This window comes from Mustelus asterias, chromosome 6 (genome assembly GCF_964213995.1).
Source record: "Mustelus asterias chromosome 6, sMusAst1.hap1.1, whole genome shotgun sequence".
Taxonomy (NCBI): Eukaryota; Metazoa; Chordata; class Chondrichthyes; order Carcharhiniformes; family Triakidae; genus Mustelus; species Mustelus asterias.
In genome coordinates, this window is record NC_135806.1 from 82,569,887 (window position 1) to 82,591,878 (window position 21,992).

The 21,992-nt window shown below is 42.1% G+C and overlaps 1 protein-coding gene across 1 annotated transcript in view; it reads right to left on the reverse strand.

Annotated features, from left to right (window-relative positions):
- Nucleotides 1–4,429: 4,429 nt before the first annotated feature.
- LOC144494959 (aminopeptidase Q-like) overlaps nt 4,430–21,992 on the reverse strand; it is a 129,715-nt gene continuing 112,152 nt past the window's right edge. Inside the window, exons 16-20 of the mRNA XM_078214628.1 lie at nt 21,268–21,375; nt 16,340–16,507; nt 13,967–14,107; nt 9,970–10,048; nt 4,430–9,206 (exon numbers count right to left, since the gene is read on the reverse strand). Of these exons, the coding sequence (XP_078070754.1) occupies nt 9,054–9,206; nt 9,970–10,048; nt 13,967–14,107; nt 16,340–16,507; nt 21,268–21,375 (649 nt within the window). The 3' untranslated portion in view covers nt 4,430–9,053. The remainder of the gene's footprint in view (nt 9,207–9,969; nt 10,049–13,966; nt 14,108–16,339; nt 16,508–21,267; nt 21,376–21,992) is intronic.

A 21,992-nucleotide genomic window follows, 5' to 3' on the forward strand; every position in this document is an offset into this window, starting at 1 on the left:
CCTCCAAATGGTACTGGGACTCCTGCCCTCGAGGTGTCATTCTCTGCATTATTTATTGACCGGCAGTCCCGCTGTGTAAGCTTTAATTGGCCACGTAATGCCTATCGGGGCCGGGAGTAGAGCATTGGGAAGCAACGTGTGAACTGTGTGCATTCACTTCTGTTGGTGGGAGCTTTCAGGCTGCTGTTAAACCCATCACTATATGAACTGTCTGTTGACGCTCAGGATGTCCAAGGAAGAAAAGGAAGAGCGGTCAGTGTTTTGCCTTCATCGATAATTGAAAGTCTTCTGGCACTGGTCTTTATTCCTAAAGATAAAAGAGGTAGTACACAGTGTCACTGCAATCTTCATCCACTTTGTATGTGAAGGGATGCGTGTAAAAACGGAACGGCAATAATCATGGGGGACTTCAACATGCACATTGACTGGCAGACTCAAGTCGGTAAGGGTGGAATGGAGGAAGAGTTCTTAGAATGCTGTCGGGATAGTTTCCTTGAACAGCATGTTACGGAACCGACGAGGGAACGAGCTATTTTGGATCTGGTATTGTGTAACGAGGTAGGTAGAATTAAGGATCTTATTGTGAAGGACCCTCTTGGGTCTAGTGACCACAATATGGTCGAATTTCTGATTCAGATGGAAGAGGAGAAAGTTTGGTCCCAAACCAGTGTCCTCTGTTTGAACAGAGGGAAATATGATAGGATGAGGGATGAATTGGCTAAGGTAGACTGGGAGAGCAGGCTGGCAGGTAGGATAGCTGAGGAACAGTGGAGGATTTTTAAGGAGATCCTTTTCAGTTCTCAGCAAAAATATATTCCAGCAAAAAACAAGGATTGTAAGAAAAGGGAGAACCAGCCGTGGATAACGAAGGAAATAAAGGAGAGTATTAAAATAAAAACAGCTGCGTACAGAGTGGCCAAAAATAGTGGAGAAACAAGTGATTGGGAAAAATTTAAGAAACAACAAAGAGAGACTAAGAAAGCGATAAAGAAAGGAAGGATAGACTATGAAGCTAGGCTAGCAATTAATATAAAAAATGATAGTAAAAGTTTTTATAAATATATAAAAAGGAATAGAGTGGCTAGAGTGAATGTTGGACCCTTGGAGGACGAGAGGGGGGAGTTAATAGTGGGAAATGAGGATATGGCTGAGTCTTTAAATAAGTTTTTTGTGTCGGTCTTCACGGTGGAGGACACAAATAGTTTGCCAAATATTAACGATAGAGGGTTGGCAGCAGGAGAAATACTTAATACAATTAATGTTACCAGAGAGGCAGTGCTGGGTAGACTAATGGGACTGAAGGTGGATAAGTCCCCGGGTCCGGATGGAATGCATCCCAGGGTATTGAAAGAAATGTCAGAGGTAATAGTGGATGCGTTAGTGATTATTTATCAAAACTCGTTGCATTCTGGGGTAGTGCCGGTTGATTGGAAAACGGCTAATGTTACGCCGCTGTTTAAAAAAGGAAGGAGACAAAAGGCGGGTAACTATAGGCCGGTCAGCTTAACGTCTGTAGTAGGGAAAATGCTGGAATCCATTATTAAAGAGGAGATAGCAGGGCATCTGGATAGAAATGGTTCGATCAATCAGACGCAGCATGGATTCATGAGGGGAAAGTCGTGCTTGACGAACATGTTGGATTTTTATGAAGATGTGACTAGGGCGGTTGATGGAGGAGAACCGGTGGATGCGGTGTTTTTGGATTTCCAAAAGGCGTTTGATAAGGTGCCCCATAAAAGGCTACTGAAGAAGATTAGGGCACACGGAGTTGGGGGTAGTGTTTAAAGTGGATTGGGGACTGGCTATCCGACAGGAAGCAAAGAGTCGGAATAAATGGGTGTTTTTCCGGTTGGAGGAAGGTAACTAGTGGCGTGCCGCAGGGATCGGTACTCGGGCCGCAACTATTTACCATTTATATAGATGATCTGGAGGAGGGGACGGAGTGTAGGGTAACGAAGTTTGCAGACGACACAAAGATAAGTGGAAAAGTGAATCGTGTGGAGGATGGAGAAGATCTGCAGAGAGATTTGGACAGGCTGAGTGAGTGGGCGAGGATATGGCAAATGGAGTATAACGTTGAGAAATGCGAGGTTATACACTTTGGAGGAAATAATAACAAATGGGATTACTATCTCAATGGAAACAAATTAAAACATGCTACCGTGCAAAGGGACCTGGGGGTCCTTGTGCATGAGACGCAAAAGCCCAGTCTGCAGGTACAACAGGTGATCAAGAAGGCAAATGGGATGTTGGCCTATATTGCGAAGGGGATAGAATATAAAAGCAGGGATGTCTTGATGCACCTGTACAGGGCATTGGTGAGGCCGCAGCTGGAATACTGTGTGCAGTATTGGTCCCCTTATATGAGGAAGGATATATTGGCATTGGAGGGAGTGCAGAGAAGGTTCACCAGGTTGATACCAGAGATGAGGGGTTTGGATTATGAGGAGAGGCTGAGGAGATTGGGTTTGTACTCGTTGGAGTTTAGAAGGATGAGGGGGGATCTTATGGAGACTTATAAGATAATGCGGGGGCTGGATAGGGTGGAGGCGGAGAGATTCTTTCCACTTAGTAAGGAAGATAAAACTAGAGGACACAGCCTCAAAATAAAGGGGGGTCGGTTTAAGACAGAGTTGAGGAGGAACTTCTTCTCCCAGAGGGTGGTGAATCTCTGGAATTCTCTGCCCACTGAGGTGGTGGAGGCTACCTCGCTGAATATGTTTAAAGCGCGGATGGATGGATTCCTGATCGGTAAGGGAATTAAGGGTTATGGGGATCAGGCGGGTAAGTGGTACTGATCCACGTCAGATCAGCCATGATCTTATTGAATGGCGGGGCAGGCTCGAGGGGCTAGATGGCCTACTCCTGCTCCTATTTCTTATGTTCTTATGTTCTTATGAAGCTTAGTCCAAAAGACATGCTGGTTAGGTGTATTGGCCATGCTAAATTCTCCCTCGGTGTGGCGACGAGGGGATTTTCACAGTAACTTCATTGCAGTGTTGTTGTAAGCCTACTTTTGACCAAATAATAAACTTTATTTTTGAATTTTTCTCCTGAGTTCTAATGACATATACCTCACAATTACCTCAATCTAGCAGAGAGCTTGCTAGATCCCTGCTGCTCTTTCAGCCATTCTTTTGCTTTTTAACAGGCAGCATTGTGAATTTCCAGCAGAATGATTTCATTTCATTAAAGATTTTCCTGAATTTAATTTGATTTATTATTGTCACATGTTTGGGATACAGTGAAAAGTATTGTTTCTTGCACATTATACAGACAAAACATACCATTCATAGAGTACATAGGGGAGAAGGAAAAGAAAGGGTGCAGAATATAGTGCTACAATCAGAGCGGGGTAGAGAAAGATCAGCTTATTATAAAGTAGGTCTATTCAAAAGTCTGATGGCAACAGAGAAGAAACTGTTCTTGAGTTGGTTGGTACGTGAGCTCAGACCTTTGTATCTTTTTCCCAAAGAAAGAAGGTAGAAGAGAGTATGTCTGTGGTGCGTGGGGTCCTTGATTATGCTAACTGCTTTTCCGAGGCAGTGGGAAGTGTAGACGGAGTCAATGGATGGGAGGCTGATTTGTGTGGTGGACTGGCCTATGTTCACAACCCTTTTGTAGTTTCTTGTGGTCTTGGTCAGAACGGGAGCCATACCAAGCTGTGATACATTCGGAAAGGATGCTTTCTATGGTGCATCTGTAAAAATTGATGAGAGTTGTAGCGGACATGCTGAATTTCCTTAGCATTCTGAGAAGGTAGAGGCGTTGGTGAGCTTTCTTAAGGGTCGGCGTGGAGGGACAAGGACAGGTTGTTGGTGATCTGGACTCCTAGAAACTTCAAGCTCTTGACCATTCCCACTTCTTCACCATTTATGTAGACAGGGGCCATACCCTCCACTATGCTTCCTGAAGTCGATTACTATCTCCTTCGTTTTGCTGACATTGAGGGAGAGATTATTGTCATCACACCATTTCACCAGATTCTCTATCTCTTTCTGGTACTCCATCTCGTCACTATTTGAGATCTGACCCACTATGGCGGTGTCATCAGCAAACTTGAAAAGGGAGTTGGAGTGGAATTTGGCCACACAGTCGTAAGTGTATGAGGAGTATAGTATGGGGCTGAGGACACAGCCTTGTGGGGCACCAGTGTAAATAAACCGCCAACAGAAATGCTGGGCCAATGGTGCACTGTATCAGTGGGGGGACTAGGGGGGTGCAGTACCAGCATAATTTGAATTTTAAGACCAATATCCTGAGTACAAGATTTGTTTTCTTTACAAAAATATTAATGGAAGTGCTTTTAGGAAATCTCAAGGTCATTTGTATATTAAATTTTATAGAAACACCAGTGATAATAATTGTCAGAATTTATTCCTTTAACCCACAACAGTCATTGCAATCTTTCAGTTTTACATTGAGACAGAGCACTGGATATTTAATAAGGCAAAATGAATCTTTATGAATTGAACAGTTCATCCATATGGTTTTACTTTTATTAAATATTTAATTACAATAGTCCATTACAGAACATGCTGTATCCAATTCAACGTTGGTCCCGAAGGTTGAGAAATCTTTCATCAACAGAATAAATTGTGGGTAATTGATCAATATAATTTTTAAATCACTTCATATACAGTATCTCAGAGGAGATATGTACACTTTACAGTGTATTTGAGTATGAAAATATAATAAAGATACAATTTGAAATGCACTTTAATTCAATGTTTTTTGAGGCTAGTTCAGCATATTACAAACACATGCAAGAACAAGAGAAAATTAAGCAGACGAAACATCAAACTTAATATTGTGGGAACATGGGTTTCCTCCGTGGGTTTCCTCCGGGTGCTCCGGTTTCCTCCCACAGTCCAAAGATGTGCGGGTTAGGTTGATTGGCTATGCTAAAATTGCCCTTAGTGTCCTGGGATGCGTAGGTTAGAGGGATTAGTGGGTAAATATGTAGGGATATGGGGTTAGGGCCTGGGTGGGATTGTGGTCGGTGCAGACTCGATGGGCCGAATGGCCTCTTTCTGTGCTGTAGGGTTTCTAAGATTTCTATGATCTCAAGTGAAGATGATTCAAGGTTTTTCAAAATTACATGTGTGAAACAAAGAACAAATTGAGAGAGCAACAGGAGAGTTATTGAACACTTATTTCATATTTGCCCTTTCTTAGAAAAAGGAGGAAAAAGCCTGAGTTAAATATATTTCCTGAGATTCTACACCACTGGTAGGTCCCGCAATCAGAAGGCAGCTTATCAGGAAATCAGGAGCAATGAATCTGAGATTTCTTTTGATAAGAGAAGTGACTTTCTTTTGGTGAAAGTGTAAACGGGGTGATATCAGATTATCTGCTTGTTATACATCTCTTCAATTCTCTCTTCTCTTGACTTCAAAGGATGAAAAAAATTGAGAAAGGTGTATAAATGTGGCCAATCCAATATCTCTCGATTTTTATATGATTGGCAAATGTTAAAATTGCCCCCAAGTTTCGTGCCTCACTTGAAATCCAGCCAGTGATATGGACTAAAGGAAAATGTCACCCTAATTTCCAGTGACAGTGGTGGAGGACCTTGGCATTATAAAAATATGGCAGGAAATACATGGCAAAAATTTAATGGCAGGGTATTTATTGGGGGTGGGGACCTGGGACTTTCCCATCTCTGCCCCAATTAGTTCTGTGGTGGGAAGGCATATAGATGGCCTCCGAACCTGCCACTAATTGAAGCCCTTATATTGGTAATTCATACCCCCTGTTGTTTGAACTGAGTGATTTCTAGGCTGTCTTAGGCAGTATTTAAGAATCAACCGCATTACTCCAGGTTCAGAGTCACATGGAGGCCAGACCGGATAAGGGTGTCAAATTTCCTTTCCTAAAAAATGTTAGTGAATCAAATGGGTTTTTACAATAATCGACAATGGTCATCGACAGACATTTAATTCCAGATCTGCCATGGTGGAATTTGAACCTGGGTCCCCAGAGCATTACCCTGGGTATCTAGATTATTAGTCCAGTGACACTGTCTCCACATTGTGCAGGAAGAGCTGAAGGAGGTTTGGAGGATATGGACTATGAAGAAAGGTTGAACAAACTTGAATTGTTTTCATTGGAATGTTGGAGGATGAGGAGGGACCTGATAAAGGGTTCACAAGATTATGATAAGCTTGGACAGTGTGGATAGTCAGTCTTTTTCCCAGGGTCAAAGAGTCAATTACTTGGGGGCATAGATTGAAAGTGAGGGGGAACGTTTAAAAGTGATGCATGGGGCATGTTTTTCACAGAGTGGTGAATGCCTGGAATGTGCTGCCAGAGGAAGTGGTAGAAGCAGATTCTATAACAACGTTTAAGAGGCATCTGGATAGATACATGAATAGGCAGGTAATAGAGGGATATGGACCATGTAGAGGCAAGAAAATATTAGATTGGAGAGGCATCTGTGTCGGCACAGACTTGGTGGGCCGAAGGGCCTGTTCTTGTGCTGCACTGTTCTTTGAGTAACATTTACTTCAGGGTGTCCGTGAGGTACCCCAGTTATGAGTCATAATTTTGCTATTTTAATGACTTAAATTGGAATGTAGCAAGCTAAGTTTCTAACATTTGAGAGGGTATCCAACTCAAACGATTCAAATTTGAAAGTTTTAGTCAGAGTCAGAATGATTTAGATCTGCACATGACAGGTGCAACTGCATGTGGCTAAGCATTAAATGGTGTTTATAAGAATATCTAACCTAAAGAAGGTGTGTGGGCGGGATTTTATGGCCTTGCTTGACCTGAGACCGGAAAATCCTGCCCGAGGTCAATGGACCTTCCCATTGTCCACTCCTCGCCTGCTCCAATTCCCGTGGTGAGCGGGGCGGTAGAATTCTGGCGTGGGGGTCAAATGGAAAATGCTGATCAAGGAAAGATCCTTGTAGTTCTAATGGATAAATCTAAAAAAAGTACAATGTACAACTGCAGATAGAATGACAAGAGCCTGGATTGCATTAGCTGAGTAACAACTTACAATTTAAAGAGGTCATATTGTTCTCATTCAAGGCATTACCACCTGAAGTATTGTGTGCATTTAACCACAGAAAATGTTAACAGAAGTGAGCAACAATGATAATTCTGCGTAATGGTAAAGGAGTTGGGTTTGCTTCCTTTAGGGTTGCTCCAGGATTGAGTGACACCTCCTTGGAGATGCTTCTGCAAGCAACCAAAGAAGGCAGGTCCTGATACCAGCAGCTGAGAGGAGGAGGCCATGAGATTTCACCACGAAGGCCTGCCTGGAGGTAGCAGCCATAGTAGGCATCTGTGGGGTTGTTACAGGAATGTAGATCTAGTGCAGAAAGAGATTTTATCTGCTGTGGTCTAGAAAATGGAGTGGTGCTTAGATTTGTAAAATGGAAGCTAAGCATGAATTAAAAGGTGCCCATGAAATGTGAGGCCAGGTAACAGACCCATGCATGAGGCAACACCAGGCACCATAGAACACAATGAGGCATCCAGTTCACAAACACTCAAACACTATTTTCAGCGATTGGTGAATGCTACTTTCACAAACTGAATGGCCGCCTCACCATGGCATCCCAGCAGGACTGTGCTGCACATTTACAGTACTTCAGAGTGACTTGCACCAATGTGTTATAAGATAGGAATGACATGGAGTATGTCAATTCTTTAAGGGAAAACACGCTCAGTATGCTAGGAAGTGTCAATGAACCGGAGGTGCTGTGCCATTAATTACTGTACCAGTGACTTCTCAGACACTGAATCAGTCCATGTCCATATGCGGTAAGACCTGGACAATATCCAGGCTTGGGCTGATTAGTCGCAAGTAAAATTCACACCACACAATTGCCAGGCAATGACCATCTCCAATGAGAGGTAACCAACCTATTTCCTCTTGATATTCAATGGCATTACCATTGCTGAATCTGGTGGTCACCTTGACCAGAAACTGAACTGGACCAGCCATATAAATTCTGTGGTTACAAGAGCAGGTCTGAAGCTTGGAATCCTGTGGCAAGTAACTCACCTCCTGACTCCCCAAAGCCTGTTCATCATCTACAAGGCACAAGTCAGAAGTGTGATGGAATATTCTCCATTTGCCTGGATGAGTACAGCTCCAACAACACTCAAAAAACTTAGAACCATCCAGGACAAAATGCTTGATTGGCACCCCATCCACAAACATTCAGACCCTCTATCACTCATGCACAGTGGCAGCAGTGTGTACCACTATAGGATCCATTATAACAATTCACCAAGACTCCTCCAATAGCACTTTCCAAATCTGTGACCTCTACCATCTAGAAGGACAGAGGCAGCAGATACACAAAAACATCACCACCTGCAAGTACCTCTCCAAGCATTGACTTGGAATTATCTTGCCATTCCTTCACTGTCACTGGGTCAACATCCTGGAACACCATACAGCACTTTGGGTGTACCTACACAACATGGATTGTAGTGGTTGTAGAAGGAGGCTTACCATCACCTTTTGAAGGGCAATTAGGGGATGGGCAGAAAATGCGGGCCTAGCCAGTGATGTTCACGCCCCATGAATAAGTAGTAAAAGAAAACAGAAGACATCAATGGCGGAGGCGGCCATGGAGATTGGAAAAGTCATGGCAGGGCAACCTCTTGCTGCCATGTGTTCACATGTCAGAGATAAGGAGCCATTCATGGCATGGTTAGGCTCCATTTGTGCATGGAACTTCACAGACAGTCCTGTCTCTAGGGGCTGGTAAAATTCTGCCCAGTAACATTTTTCCCAGTGTTTTGTTTACCGGGGTGAAGGATTAGCTGCCAGGCAACATGTTAAAAGTGAGATGTAACTGGAAGGAAAGTCAAGCATATCTTTTACTCTCAAATAATAATTAAATTATGCAATATAGAGTAACAGGAAAGGCAATTGAAGCTCAGTGTAAATGAGTCAGAGACCTCTGGAGAAGGAAGGGATTGGAGGATGTGGTGCAAAGTAGGTGAATGGGGTGATTTTGGAAAGAAGGATGGGTTTATTTGAGCCAATGGTCCTTTTACGGTTCTTGAATTTCTTCAGTGTCATTTTAATCTGCAGGCACGTTTTCACTTAACCAATTGTGAACATCAGGATAAATTTTCTTCTTCCAATTCAAAAGTTGCCGTCTGTCGCTGATGATATGTTCAACCTCATTTGCCCATTCTTCTTCACCACTTGTACTGTTCAGAAATAATTCAAACTACAAAAGAAACAAATAAATGTAGGAAAAAGGTCAGTCATAGAAATATTAATCAGTACAGCTTTGTTAAAGAGTGATCAAGAAAACTTACAGTAATCAGTGTGAATGAGATTCTTCTACTCTGTTGTACATGTAACCATCTAAATGGAGACAAGTGCCTGGAAGAGACAAAATTCTTTCCCACACAGAGGCTGTCTGTCTCTGCTGAAACTCTCACCCATATTGCCTCCAAACATGTCTGTTTTACTACATGCCTGGCTATCTTCCATCCACCACTCTCTGTATATTTCTGATACTCTAAATCTGCATTCCATAATCCTATCCTGGATTGCTCCAATTGCCCATTAACTATGTTTTAGCTAACCTACATTGGCTCTTGTTCTTCTATGCCACAGAGTTAAAACACTCTGAAATCTCCTTCTCCACTAACTTAAAAGTCCTCCTTAAAACTCACCTCATTGGCCATGCTAGACCACCTTTCCTAATATCTCCTTCTTTGGCTTGGCATCCATTTCCTTTCTTTACACTTTTGTAAGGCAATTGGAACATTTTTACATTAACTGTGCTATATTAAGTCCTGTCATTGTTGTATCCGAAGATTATGGTCAACCTTTTCCAACTTGGGTTTAGGTTTTAATGTCAGGTTTTGGCTCTAGTGTTGATTATTGTCATATCAGCCAGTAAGGCTATTTTGACATATTGTATTCGATAGTAGTAATAATACATCAGACATATTCACAAGGCTTATATCAAACTCTCATACCTCTTGGAATTCAAAATCAGTCAGAAGTCCTTCAGCCAACGTGTAGAATAAAGCTGTCAGTTCAAAGTAATATGTAGTGCTGCAGTAAGGACAAATGATTCAAAAGATAAATACAAAGATAATAAGAACAAAAAAGTACAGCATGGGAACAGGCCCTTCAGCCCTCCATGCCCGTGCTGATCATGATGCCCTAACTAAACTTTAAAAAAACCTTTTGCCCTTACTTGGTCTGTATCCCTCTATTCCCTCCCTATTCATGTACCCATTCAGGTGCCTCTTAAATGTTGCTAATGTGCCTGCTTCCATCACCTCCTCTGGCAGCATATTCCAGGCATCCGCCACTCTCTGTGAAAAGCTTCCCCCACACATCTCCCTTAAACTTTCCCCCTCGCACCTTGAACCTGTGACTCCTTGTGATTGACACTTCCACCCTGGGAAAAAGCCTCTGACTATTCACCCTGTCTATGCCTCTCATAATTTTGTAGACCTCTAGCACGTCTCCCCTCTGCCTCCATCTTTCCAGTGAAAACAATCCTAGTTTATTCAACCTCTCCTCATAGCCTACACCCTTGAGACCAGACAACATCCTAGTGAACCTTCTTTGCACTCTCTCCAAAACTTCCATGTCCTTCTGATAGTGTAGTGACCAGAACTGCACGCAATACTCCAAATGCGGCTTAATCGAGGTTTTATATAGCTGCAACATGATTTGCCAACCCTTGCACTCAATGCCCCGGCCAAAGAAGGCAAGCATGTCATATGCCTTCTTAATCACCTTGATACCCGTGTTGCCACTTTCAGGGAACTGTGGACCTGCACGCCCAGATCCCTCTTTGTTAATGTTCCCAAAGGTTCTGCCATTTACAGTATAACTCTCTCCTAAATTTGATCTTTCAAAATGCATCACCTCGCATTTGTCTGAATTAAACATCCTACTGTCATTTCTGTGCCCAAGTTTCCAATCTATCTATCCTCTGACAATCTCCGGCACTATCAGCAACTCCACCAATCATCCGCAAACATACAAATCAGACCACCAACATTTTCCTCCAGATCTTATGTAAAGATTACTATGAATGCTATCTTGCTTCACTTGGTAATATTCTTGCTTCTGAGTCAGAACCGTGCATCTTCAAGCCCCATCCAGGACTTGAATGCATAATGTAGACTCATGCTCCGATGCAGCAGTGAGGGATTGTTGTATTGCTGGAAGTGCTGTCTGTTGGCAGGCATTCAACATCCATCTGTTGCTTAAGTAAACATAAATATCTGATACGTTATTTGAAGGGGAACAGAGAGACCTCCTGATATTCTGACCAACGCTCTTTTGTTAACCAATTATACTAAAAACAACTGATCATTTATGCCCTTTGACTAAATTTCACAAATTTTCTTCATTATTGTGCCACCGTGCCGCCCCAGGTGCATCGGTCACCTCCCTAATGTGGCAGTGTGCAGCTTCCTGGGATATCCCGCACATGATCTGTTGGATCCTTGGAAGGAGCCATAGGTGTAGAATTTCAGTGCCACTGGCACCAGGTACCCAACAAGTGCCATCAGTTGCTATGTTGTCCTACAGCATCATGTAGCAGTAGGTAACAGACTCCTTTGAGAGATGCAGGCATCTCTGGCAGGTAAAGAACTTCAAGGGCTGTCTCCATCCTCTCTCCTGCTGTTGTTCCACATGGCATCCTGCTGTGGTCTGTCCAGCTGCAGGCTATATCTCTGCTGTTGCCCCCTCCTCCCTTGCTTGTGGTAGGAGGACTAAGGGTGGGGGGAATCAGTCCCACCTTTTGATATCATCCGTTTCACTGGTTGCCGCCCTTGGATGCAGTGTGTAGCTCCTCAGATCTTCCCCTCTCCTTCCCAGCTCTACTCTTCAGTTCCTCAAAGCTGCCCTCTCCTTACCAGCTTCCTCAGAGCTTCTTCTCTCTATCCAGGTTCTTCCCTCAGTTCCTCAAAACTGGCCATTGCCTTAAAGCTTTCAGTGGACTCCTCTTCCCATTTGGCAAAAGCGTGAACTCCAATGGAAAGCAGCTCCATTTAAGTTTAAGTTTATTTATTAGTGTCACAAGTAGACTTACTGTGGAAATCTCCTAGTCGCCACACTCCGGCAGCTGTTCGCGAACACCGAGGGAGAATTTAGCATAACCAATGTATCTAACCAGCACATCTTTTAGACTATGGGAGGAAACTGGCGCACCTGGAGGAAACCCATGCAGACACTGGGAGAATGTGCAAACTCCACACATTGTGACCCAAGCCAGGAATTGAACCCGGGTCCCTGGCGCTGTGCAGCAGCACTGCTAATCACTGTGCTGGCTGACCTTCCTCTAAAAGTCTGGAAACCACCACCTTTTAATGATTGGGATGCCGTTCACTGCTCCTTGAATTCAGAGAGCAGTATTTAATTCCTGTCAAACACCTATTAATTTGACTTAATGACCTTTTCAACAAGTTCAATTACATCTCCATCACTTGCATGAGGTATCTTTGCAGTCCTGCCTCCCCACTGTCTGCATAATTCAGCCCTCAGCATCAGGCCTTCAACACGGTCTTCCAGACAAGAGTTTTAGCCATGAGGCAAGATTGGATAGCTTGGATTTTTTCCTTTTGGAACAGAGAGAGCTGAAGGAACATTTAACTGAGCCTAGATAGAGTGGATAGGAAGGATCCATTAGCAGAGAGGTCAATGATGAAAAGGAATAGATTTAAAATAATTGACTGAAGGCTTAGAGAGTAATTGAGAAATCATTTCATCCAGGAGATGCTGAAGATCTGGACATCCTTGTCTGGAAGGATGGGGAAAGTCAAAATTAAACTGGAAGGGAAATTTTTACAAAACTAGAAGTGATTTAGCGGAGGTGGACTGGACAAGACAGCTAAAGGATAAATAAATCAGTGGTAAAGTAAAGCACTAATAAGTGAGATCCTTAGGGTGCAAAGCAGACATATCCCCTCCAAAAATAAGAATGGTACTGCCAAATCTAGACATAATGGCTGTTTAGAAAAATACAGGGGAAGATTAAACAGATTTTTTAAAAAAAGCTTATGATAGTCACAAAAATCTCAACACTGCAGATAGTCTAGCGTATAGAAAGTACAGGAATCGGGAAAATAAGGAGATCAAAGAGAGAGCAAGATAAAGGAAAACCCAAAGATCTTTTACCAGTATATAAAGAACAAAAGGACAGTTCAGGAAAAAATGGTACCTATCAGAGATGAAGAGGGAAAATCGTGTGAAAATGCAGAAGGTACAGGAAGAGTTGAAATGATTTTTTTTTGTCTCCGCATGCACCAAGAAAAGGGATATAGTAATCCAAGAGGAGTAGTGTGAAATATTGGATAAAATAATCATGACAATAGAGGAAGTGTTAGAGGAGTTGGACTTCTTGTAAGTGGAAAAGTCACCAGAACCAGATGGATTGTTCCCGAGGATGTTGAAGGTGGTCAGGGAGGAAATATCAGATGCAGTGTGGGTTTTTTTCTAATCTTTACTAGAAGACACAGGTGAGGTGCCAGAGGACTGGAGGAATGCAAATGTGGTTCTGTTGTTTAAAAATTGTACAAAGGAAATGCCAAACAATCTTAGGCCAGTTAGTCTTTGGTGGTGGGCAAATTGTAAGAGTCAATCCTGAGAGATTGGATAAACTGTCATTTAAAAGGCATAGATTAGTCAGGGATAGTCAGCGTGGCTTTGTTGAGGGAAGGTCATACCTTACAAATTTGATTGAATTCTTTGAGGAAGTGACAAGGAGGATCGATGAAGGTAGTGCAGTGGATGTTGTCTACATAAATAAAGCGTTTGACAAGGTCCCACATGGCAAATTGGTCCAAAAAGTAAGAACCCATGGGATACAGGGTAATGTGGCGAATTGGATCCAAAGTTGGCTTCGTAACAGGAAACAAGGTATAATGTCCAATGGCTGCCCTTATTTACATCCTGCTTAAAAGTACCCAGAAGTTTCAGCTGAAAACTGTTAGACTATTGGCTTACTTAGTTTCAATCGTATTCCAGTTTGCTCTTATGAAGTTCCATACCAAAGGCCAACCAATTGAATTTTTTGCCACAGAATGATAAGCCACATATTGATGTTCTGGAGAGGTCATTAAATCACCCAGAGTATAGTATAAATATCTGCAAAAATAAAGATCCACAATGTTGTTATTGGTCATTTGTGAGGCATAGTATATCTATTCTCAAGTTTCATCATATGATTCGTGACTTGAGCTGTGTAAAAGTTCCAATCTAGCACATACACGGGTAGAACAGCCGTCAAAGATCAAATTAGGACCATTATGGAATTTGCCAAGGTTCAAAGTTGAAGTTTTATATGGGATCTCTTTCAGATACAGATCTCCAGTTTTACCATTTGAGATTGAAGGTTAGTAGTTTCCAAGTATGCAATAATGTTTAAATTACAGTAAATACGAGCAGTTTGCATGTCACTGTGACTGTTCTTTTTAGGACAGCTCTGCTCCCTCCCTTTTCTGCTGCAATGATCCCTCTGGTGGTTTCTGTGTTACCAATGTTAGTTACAGTACACACTCTGCATTCCAGGCTTCCCTTCCAACTACCCTTTGACATTTCACTCTTTTTTTTTTTCCATGTTTGATCATCTTCTTGCAGCTTTCTGCAGCTAACATGTTTTTCTGCTTTCAGCAAGATTGATGCAGCTCAATTAAAGAGCTTCTAACGATTTTTGTGATGCCATGATTGCTGACTGGTCTGGTGAAACCTGACATCTGATTATTGGGTTTAGGCTGTCACATAACATGAGGTGATGTCATATTATCATCAACCTGTCATATTGCATTACACTGACAGAACCACTTACTAGCAGAAGTTTTGGAAACTGAGACCACCCATCAGTTTTAATATAAAGTAGATGGATATATACATAGATATGTATTCTATTATGTCGGGGCAATTTTGTAAACCTTTAGTTCCTATAAGAAATCTCATTAAATTGGAGCATGAATTGAAGATAGGGCTAGGATGATTGAAGTGAGTGATGTGTGACCTTTTATACATTGAAGTTCTATAACAGAAGAGAAGCTATCCCTTCTGTACATTTATATATTCATTGCTATTTCAATACCAATACATTTCTGAAGACAATTTTTGTTACCCTAGAAAAATCAATCAAATCTGAAATATTAAGTCATGTTGTAATTGTTAACAAGCTCAAATAAATAGTGGTTACCACAGACTAATAGGTGAAATTTTAAAGCCACATTATTTTCATAGACCTATCATTGTGCTCAAAAGCAATGAACAAAGAATAGCATGAAACATATGCTTTGCATTCAAAAGGAAGCAGCAACTACCACCAACCAATGACAGATGAACCCACGTCCCCGGTCTCTTCTTTCTATATTGGGATTTCTCGACTATCCCCAACTAAACATTGAGTAATTAATTTGATCTTGTGCTTACCAACATCCTACAAAGCTGCTGGATATATGAAGCTAATGAAATGATTACATTGGCTACCAAAGAACAATGAGATTTCTTAAAACTCTGAAGTAACCGTTGAAATAAGATCACTATTGGCACAAAGGTGCTGGATTTCTGGGAGCCAGGAGAAGGTCACAGGTCAAAAGGTTAACAGTGAGTAGGCCACCACTCCAATGGCTGTCCAACAATGTGAAGTTGGTGGTAAAATGTAAAATTGGATCAGCCATGACCTTATTAAATGGTGGAGCAGGCTCAGGGGGCCAAGTGGCTTGTTCCAACTCCTAATTTGTATGTTTTATTTAACTGTGGCCAATCCTGGGACTACAGTGACTCCTGATGAAGAGGTGCTCGATATCAAAGAACAGTTCAGGGTCGGGCTGACAGGTCTTGGTGAGGAGAGTGGTGAAGTTATGGGGCTGAGTTTGAGAGACTGGAAAGGGTGATGGGGGAGGGGATGACTTATCTGACACCACCCATGCAGCTAAAGTTGCCATGTTTTCCACATGACATGACACCCCCCACAATGGGTAAAATATTCGCAATGGCAGGATAAAGTCCTTTAGTAGTAATTAACTGATCACTTCAGGATCTGAACTGGCCTGAAGGCCACTGGGTGGCCTATTACACCCCCTCCCTCCCCTAACCTGCCTATAAATGTTGAGGGACTAGGGTTGGCGAGTGGGCAACAGACATGAAGCTCATTGGATTTTATATGTTCCCCACTGCCTTCAAACCTGCCAGCAGGTGAGCAGAAAATCCAGCCCAAAGATTTTGAAAATTGGCAGTTGAAAAGGACAAATAGTTAAAATTGTTCAAAAGAATTCCACACAGAAGAATTGCACCAAGTTTTTAAAAAAATACAGAGGAATTGGTTGGTTTGTTACATCGCTGCATACTGAAAGCTAATACCTCATTAGAATCCATGGTTCTCTACTACAACCCATAGCAAAAAGTAGATCTCTATCCTCTGAGACTGTTGTTTGATTCAGATAACGTGCCCATGCAAAGTTCCATTCTTTATCAGTGCCAGTTTTAATAGCCTCACAGTAGATTAGGCGTCTGATGTAACTTGGAATTCTGAAAGAGAAGAATGTAGCAACATTTCTTTATTTTTTTTCAAATTCTTCACAAAAATTGATATTTTGGGGCTATGTTTGGGGTCAGGATTGTAACCAAATTTCCAATCTCTAATCTGTGTACCCGGCAGGTGAGGCTGCCTGCTAAAAATGCAATGCTGGAAGTTATCTCCATCTTCTCATTTTAAAATGTCCCCTAATCTTCAATTAGCATCACTTTCAGCAGTACTTCAGTAGATTTAGGTATTGTAGATAATAATGGATTCAATACAAGGCTAATGAAGAAAGTAATTCTGGCAACTGTTTTTTGGAAACACTTTTTTTTTTACAATGGCTCTTTCGATTTTTGGGTCATGAATTATCCCTAGGCTTAAATGAAGAGTCAATGACAGCCAACCATAGATGTTTTTGTTGAAAATATTCTCATTCACAATAAGTTTCAATATAGCCCAAATTCAAGCATTCCTGCATTATGTGAAATGTAGATTAATGCTGACTCTACTATGTGACAAATGTGACTTAGTCACAACTTTCTCTGTGATGTGGAGATGCCGGCGTTGGACTAGGGTAGGCACAGTAAGAAGTCTCACAACACCAGGTTAAAGTCCAACAGGTATATTTAGTAGCACGAGCTTTCAGAGCCCTGCCCCTTCATCAGGTGAGTGGAGAGTTGGGTTCACAAACAGGGCACATATAGACAGAGACTCAATTACAAGAGAATGGTTGGAATGTGAGTCTAATGGTTGGAAGACTTGCATTCCAACCATTATCTTGTAATTGAGTGTGTCTATATATGCCCTGTTTGTGAATCCAACTCTCCACTCACCTGATGAAGGGCAGTGCTCTGAAAGCTCGTGCTGCCAAATAAACCTGTTCGACTTTAACCTGGTGTTGTGAAATTTCTTACTGTGACAACTTTCTCATGGCAGTGTCATTTTTCATTTCAATCATCAGTCGGCTTGGTTATATAAAGCTTGCTGAATATTGCTGAAAAGAGAGACACGTTGCTGAAGCTTTTCACCTTGCAATTGTTAGGACAAACACCAGAACGACAAATTTCAAATGAACACAATTTAAACTTTGGGAGAAAAGGGTGTTAATTGGTTGGCAAGTTGACTCTGATCGGTCAAGGTGTTGCCATGGAGAAGGAAATGGAGAACTATGGGATCCACAAGTGCTCAGATCATTTTTTAAAAGGTGCAAAATTTGAAATTATTCCTTTCGGCTGCAGAGAACAGGTCTCTGCTTATGAATGTAGGTAGCTCCTTGCATGCTTAAAATGAGCCACATTATAAGCTTATTATCTTGAATTGGTTGTTTGTGTAGCTATTAGCAAATGCTGCCTAATCGCAGAATCACATCTAACAATAGATGTTTTGTTTGGGATTTTGCACAGGTTGTTTGAATACAGTCCGTTCTCTGCCTTTTACAAACAACTGGTCAACCAATCATTGGGACATATCTACGTATCTGGTACTGCAGCAGCAATGAAATTCATACATGACGTTGCTCAGTTCTGTGATAGGCAGAACATCTTTTTGGATTGAAGGCAGCATCCTGCCAGTGGAAAATACCACTTACAAGCAATTGTATAGTAGCAGCATCAAATGGCATGCTTACCCTGTTGTTCAAATTTGTTGTAGAAGGTAATAGAGAATTCATTGGCAGATTTCTCAACTAGCATGTCAAGGAAAATAGAGTGCACCAGCTCAGAAGTGAATTGGCATGTACTAAGGTCAATATATACATTAGAATTCATATAGCTCCATGCACTATAAGATTGACCTTATCAGCAGTCCTGTAAATAGGGTCATTTGCACCTTTTGCAAGATCGTTGCAGAAATAGAACACATCAAAATTATCCTGTGGGGCAATGGGCTGATTAGATCATTGTTCGCTGTGTATCTTGAAAACTCACAAATGGACCTAAGATCCCACTTTCAGATCAGAAAAGTACCTATCTACCTTATATTACACTGGAAAAGAAAAGTAACTCAAAAATTGGAACAACCGGTTAAGCAAGCCATTTCACATTGCTACTCTGCAATGACCACACAAGTGGTATTTTTCCATGAACTGGATGCTGTCATCAATCCAATATAAAGTTCTGCCTACCATACAATTGAGCAATACTCTGTCAGATAGGGAGTATGAATTTCAGTGCTGATTGAAATAAACAGCATATTATCTTGCAGAATCAAAAATAAAGAGCCCTATTTTACCATTTTGATTCTAAGTGTTGGACAAACTTGAAACTTTGTTTCAAATCTGACTTTCAGACCCATTCTGAGGCACCCCCATATGCATTCTGCCTGCAAAAATATCAGCGATTCCGAATCATGTTGCAGAAGTCTATGGGTGGGGCTTAACGCACCCGAAACGCTGCAGCTCCGATCGGAGCTTCCAACTGCACAAGCGCAGAAAAAAAAAGATAGAATGCTGCTCCCCTGCCACATTCCTCCTGGACCGGATAATGCCTCTCCCTGGCCTCCACAGACCAATTGCAGGCCCCCCCCTTCCCCTCCCTCCGATCTTAGGCAGAGTGGCAGTGGACCCACCATTTCCCCCCCCGCCACCCCACCCCCACATCAATCTCAAGCAGAGAGCCGTCGAACGCGAGGCACCTACTTCCTCACCAACTGGAGTGCCCGAATCAGACTTCTATGGAGCATGTCTGTTTCGTGCTGATTCTGGATGGGTGAATGCGTTGGTAAAGGCGGAAGTGACGGTAAAATTGGGTGTGCAGCCCATTAAGTCAATTTAAATGCATGTAAATGCATTTTAATGGTCGTCGCTGTCCTGATCATGGCCATTTTCAGGCCTTTGTAGAGGGGAAACCAGCCCGGAGACGGGGGCTAATCGCCTCATGCCCAACTTTACCAAGTTTTCGCGCCCGAAAACAGGCACAACGCGTTGGGAAAATCGGGCCCAAAGTGTCTACTGTTTGATGTGGTTCCACAATTGTGTAGCACTTGCTGAACAAGTGTCTCATTTTTCCTTTCAACATACATTCATACATAGGGACCCATTCTCTGCAAATTAAAGTAACGTGTTCAAGCTTTGAACATTATTTAAATTACCCGAAAGCTTGGGGAACCTATATTTCTTCACTGATTTCTCCTTATTAATGTCTTGGCCAATCAGCACCCTTTGCTCCTGTAATATAAATTGTCATGATGGTTTGAAATTTGGCATTCTTGTGATTGCCCTGATGAGTGCAAGATGAAAAGCTTCGACAACATGTCTCTGTCTTCCGAAGTAGTTTAATCATCAATTATCCAATGCTAGATTGACAATTAATTCAGTGGGATTGCCATTATTGCACCTAAGGTGGTGACCGATAAAGTGATGGAGCCAAAAGAACCCAAAGGGGAAGCTAAAATATATTTTGCCATGGCCACGAATGAGATTTAAAAGATATACTCTGAGGTCATTGTGAAAATGATATCACTATTTGACCCTGTCTTACCTTTTGAAGTACTTTTAGAACAGGGTTCAGTGTTGGGGCCACAGCTGTTCTCTTTATATATTAACGATCTAGATGACGGGACTGGGAGCATTCTGGCCAAGTTTGCCGATGATACAAAGATAGGTGGAGGGGCAGGTAGTATTGAGGAGGTGGGGAGGCTGCAGAAAGATTTAGACAGTTTAGGAGAGTGGTCCAAGAAGTGGCTGATGAAATTCAACGTGGGCAAGTGCGAGGTCGTACACTTTGGAAAAAAGAATAGAGGCATGGACTATTTTCTAAACGGTGACAAAATTCATAATGCTAAAGTGCAAAGGGACTTGGGAGTCCTAGTCCAGGATTCTCTAAAGGTAAACTTGCAGGTTGAGTCCGTAATTAAGAAAGCAAATGTAATGTTGTCATTTATCTCAAGAGGCTTGGAATACAAAAGCAGGGATGTACTTCTGAGGCTTTATAAAGCACTGGTTAGGCCCCATTTGGAGTACTGTGAGCAATTTTGGGCCCCACACCTCAGGAAGGACATACTGGCACTGGAGTGGGTCCAGCGGAGATTCACACGGATGATCCCAGGAATGGTAGGCCTGACATACGATGAACGTCTGAGGATCGTGGGATTATATTCATTGGAGTTTAGGAGGTTGAGGGGAGATCTGATAGAAACTTACAAGATAATGAACGGCTTAGATAGGATGGACGTAGGGAAGTTGTTTCCATTAACAGGGGAGACTAGGACGCGGGGGCACAGCCTTAGAATAAAAGGGAGTCACTTTAGAACAGAGATGAGGAGAAATTTCTTCAGCCAGAGAGTGGTGGGTCTGTGGAATTCATTGCCACAGAGGGCTGTGGAGGCCGAGACGTTGAGCGTCTTCAAGACAGAAATTGATAAATTCTTGATTTCTCGAGGAATTAAGGGCTATGGGGAGAGAGCGGGTAAATGGAGTTGAAATCAACCATGATTGAATGGTGGAGTGGACTCGATGGGCCGAATGGCCTTACTTCCGCTCCTATGTCTTATGGTCTTATGGTCTTATATTACTATTCTTTCGTGGGAAAGACAAAAGCAGCAGTGATAAGGGGAAAATCCCTCTCCAAAGGTCCTTTTCACACCAGCTCCTCTTCCTCGATGGCATTTTATTTTGCCTGTTGGGACAGTGCGACCAGCAGTGGCCTCGAAGGGGAGGGAAATTAAGTGCAGATAGGAATGAAGCTGTAAGCACCCCATCACCCCTTCTGAATTTGTCCCTTTTTGTTGCTATCTGGAAAGTAATGCTTTTGTTAATTTTTGTAACACTTACGTATTGTTAGCTGGATTACTCATCAGTTCTGAGTAAAGATGTGATGCTTGATCCACAAAGTCCTTCAGTTCAAGTAGACGCACTGTTTCAAAAGTTCTGATAATTGACCTGGATGGCAAGTTGAGAAGCAAGTCAGTGGCATTCATGTATTGTGACCCCACATTTGAGATAAAGAATGATTTGTTAATCTTAAGCTACATTCTACTATATATTCAAACGAATGAACCAATTGCAGCTTTACATTTCAAAATGCACAGCAAACTCCCATTTCAGGTTTCCATCACCAGGACTTACTACTTTCCATTTTTGTAACTTCACTTACCTCTGCTCCTTCCTCAGCTAAACTTCTGGTGAAACCTTTATTTATTCCTTAGTGACCAGACGCTTCAGTATGGCCACAAAGGTGGTGGTAGTGGATCAATTTCCCATTATATACCCCACCACACTTTCCTTTCCGTTGAAACCAATTGAAGAGAAAATCAGACAAGGCATATAACAGGCCTCCACATCACTCTCCTCCTCTGCCACCTTACAGCACACCTTCCCTCATACCCCTCCCTTGGACCAATTATCCATCCCAAACCTTGTATGACCTGAATGCAGTACTTGGTTTTGACTTCTCATATGTAATGCCACGAGAGTTTGATGTGTGTTAAATAATTGCTAAATTACAAAGCCATAAGGGAATTGTAATTCTGATAATTAAATTTAAAAATGTCATTTTT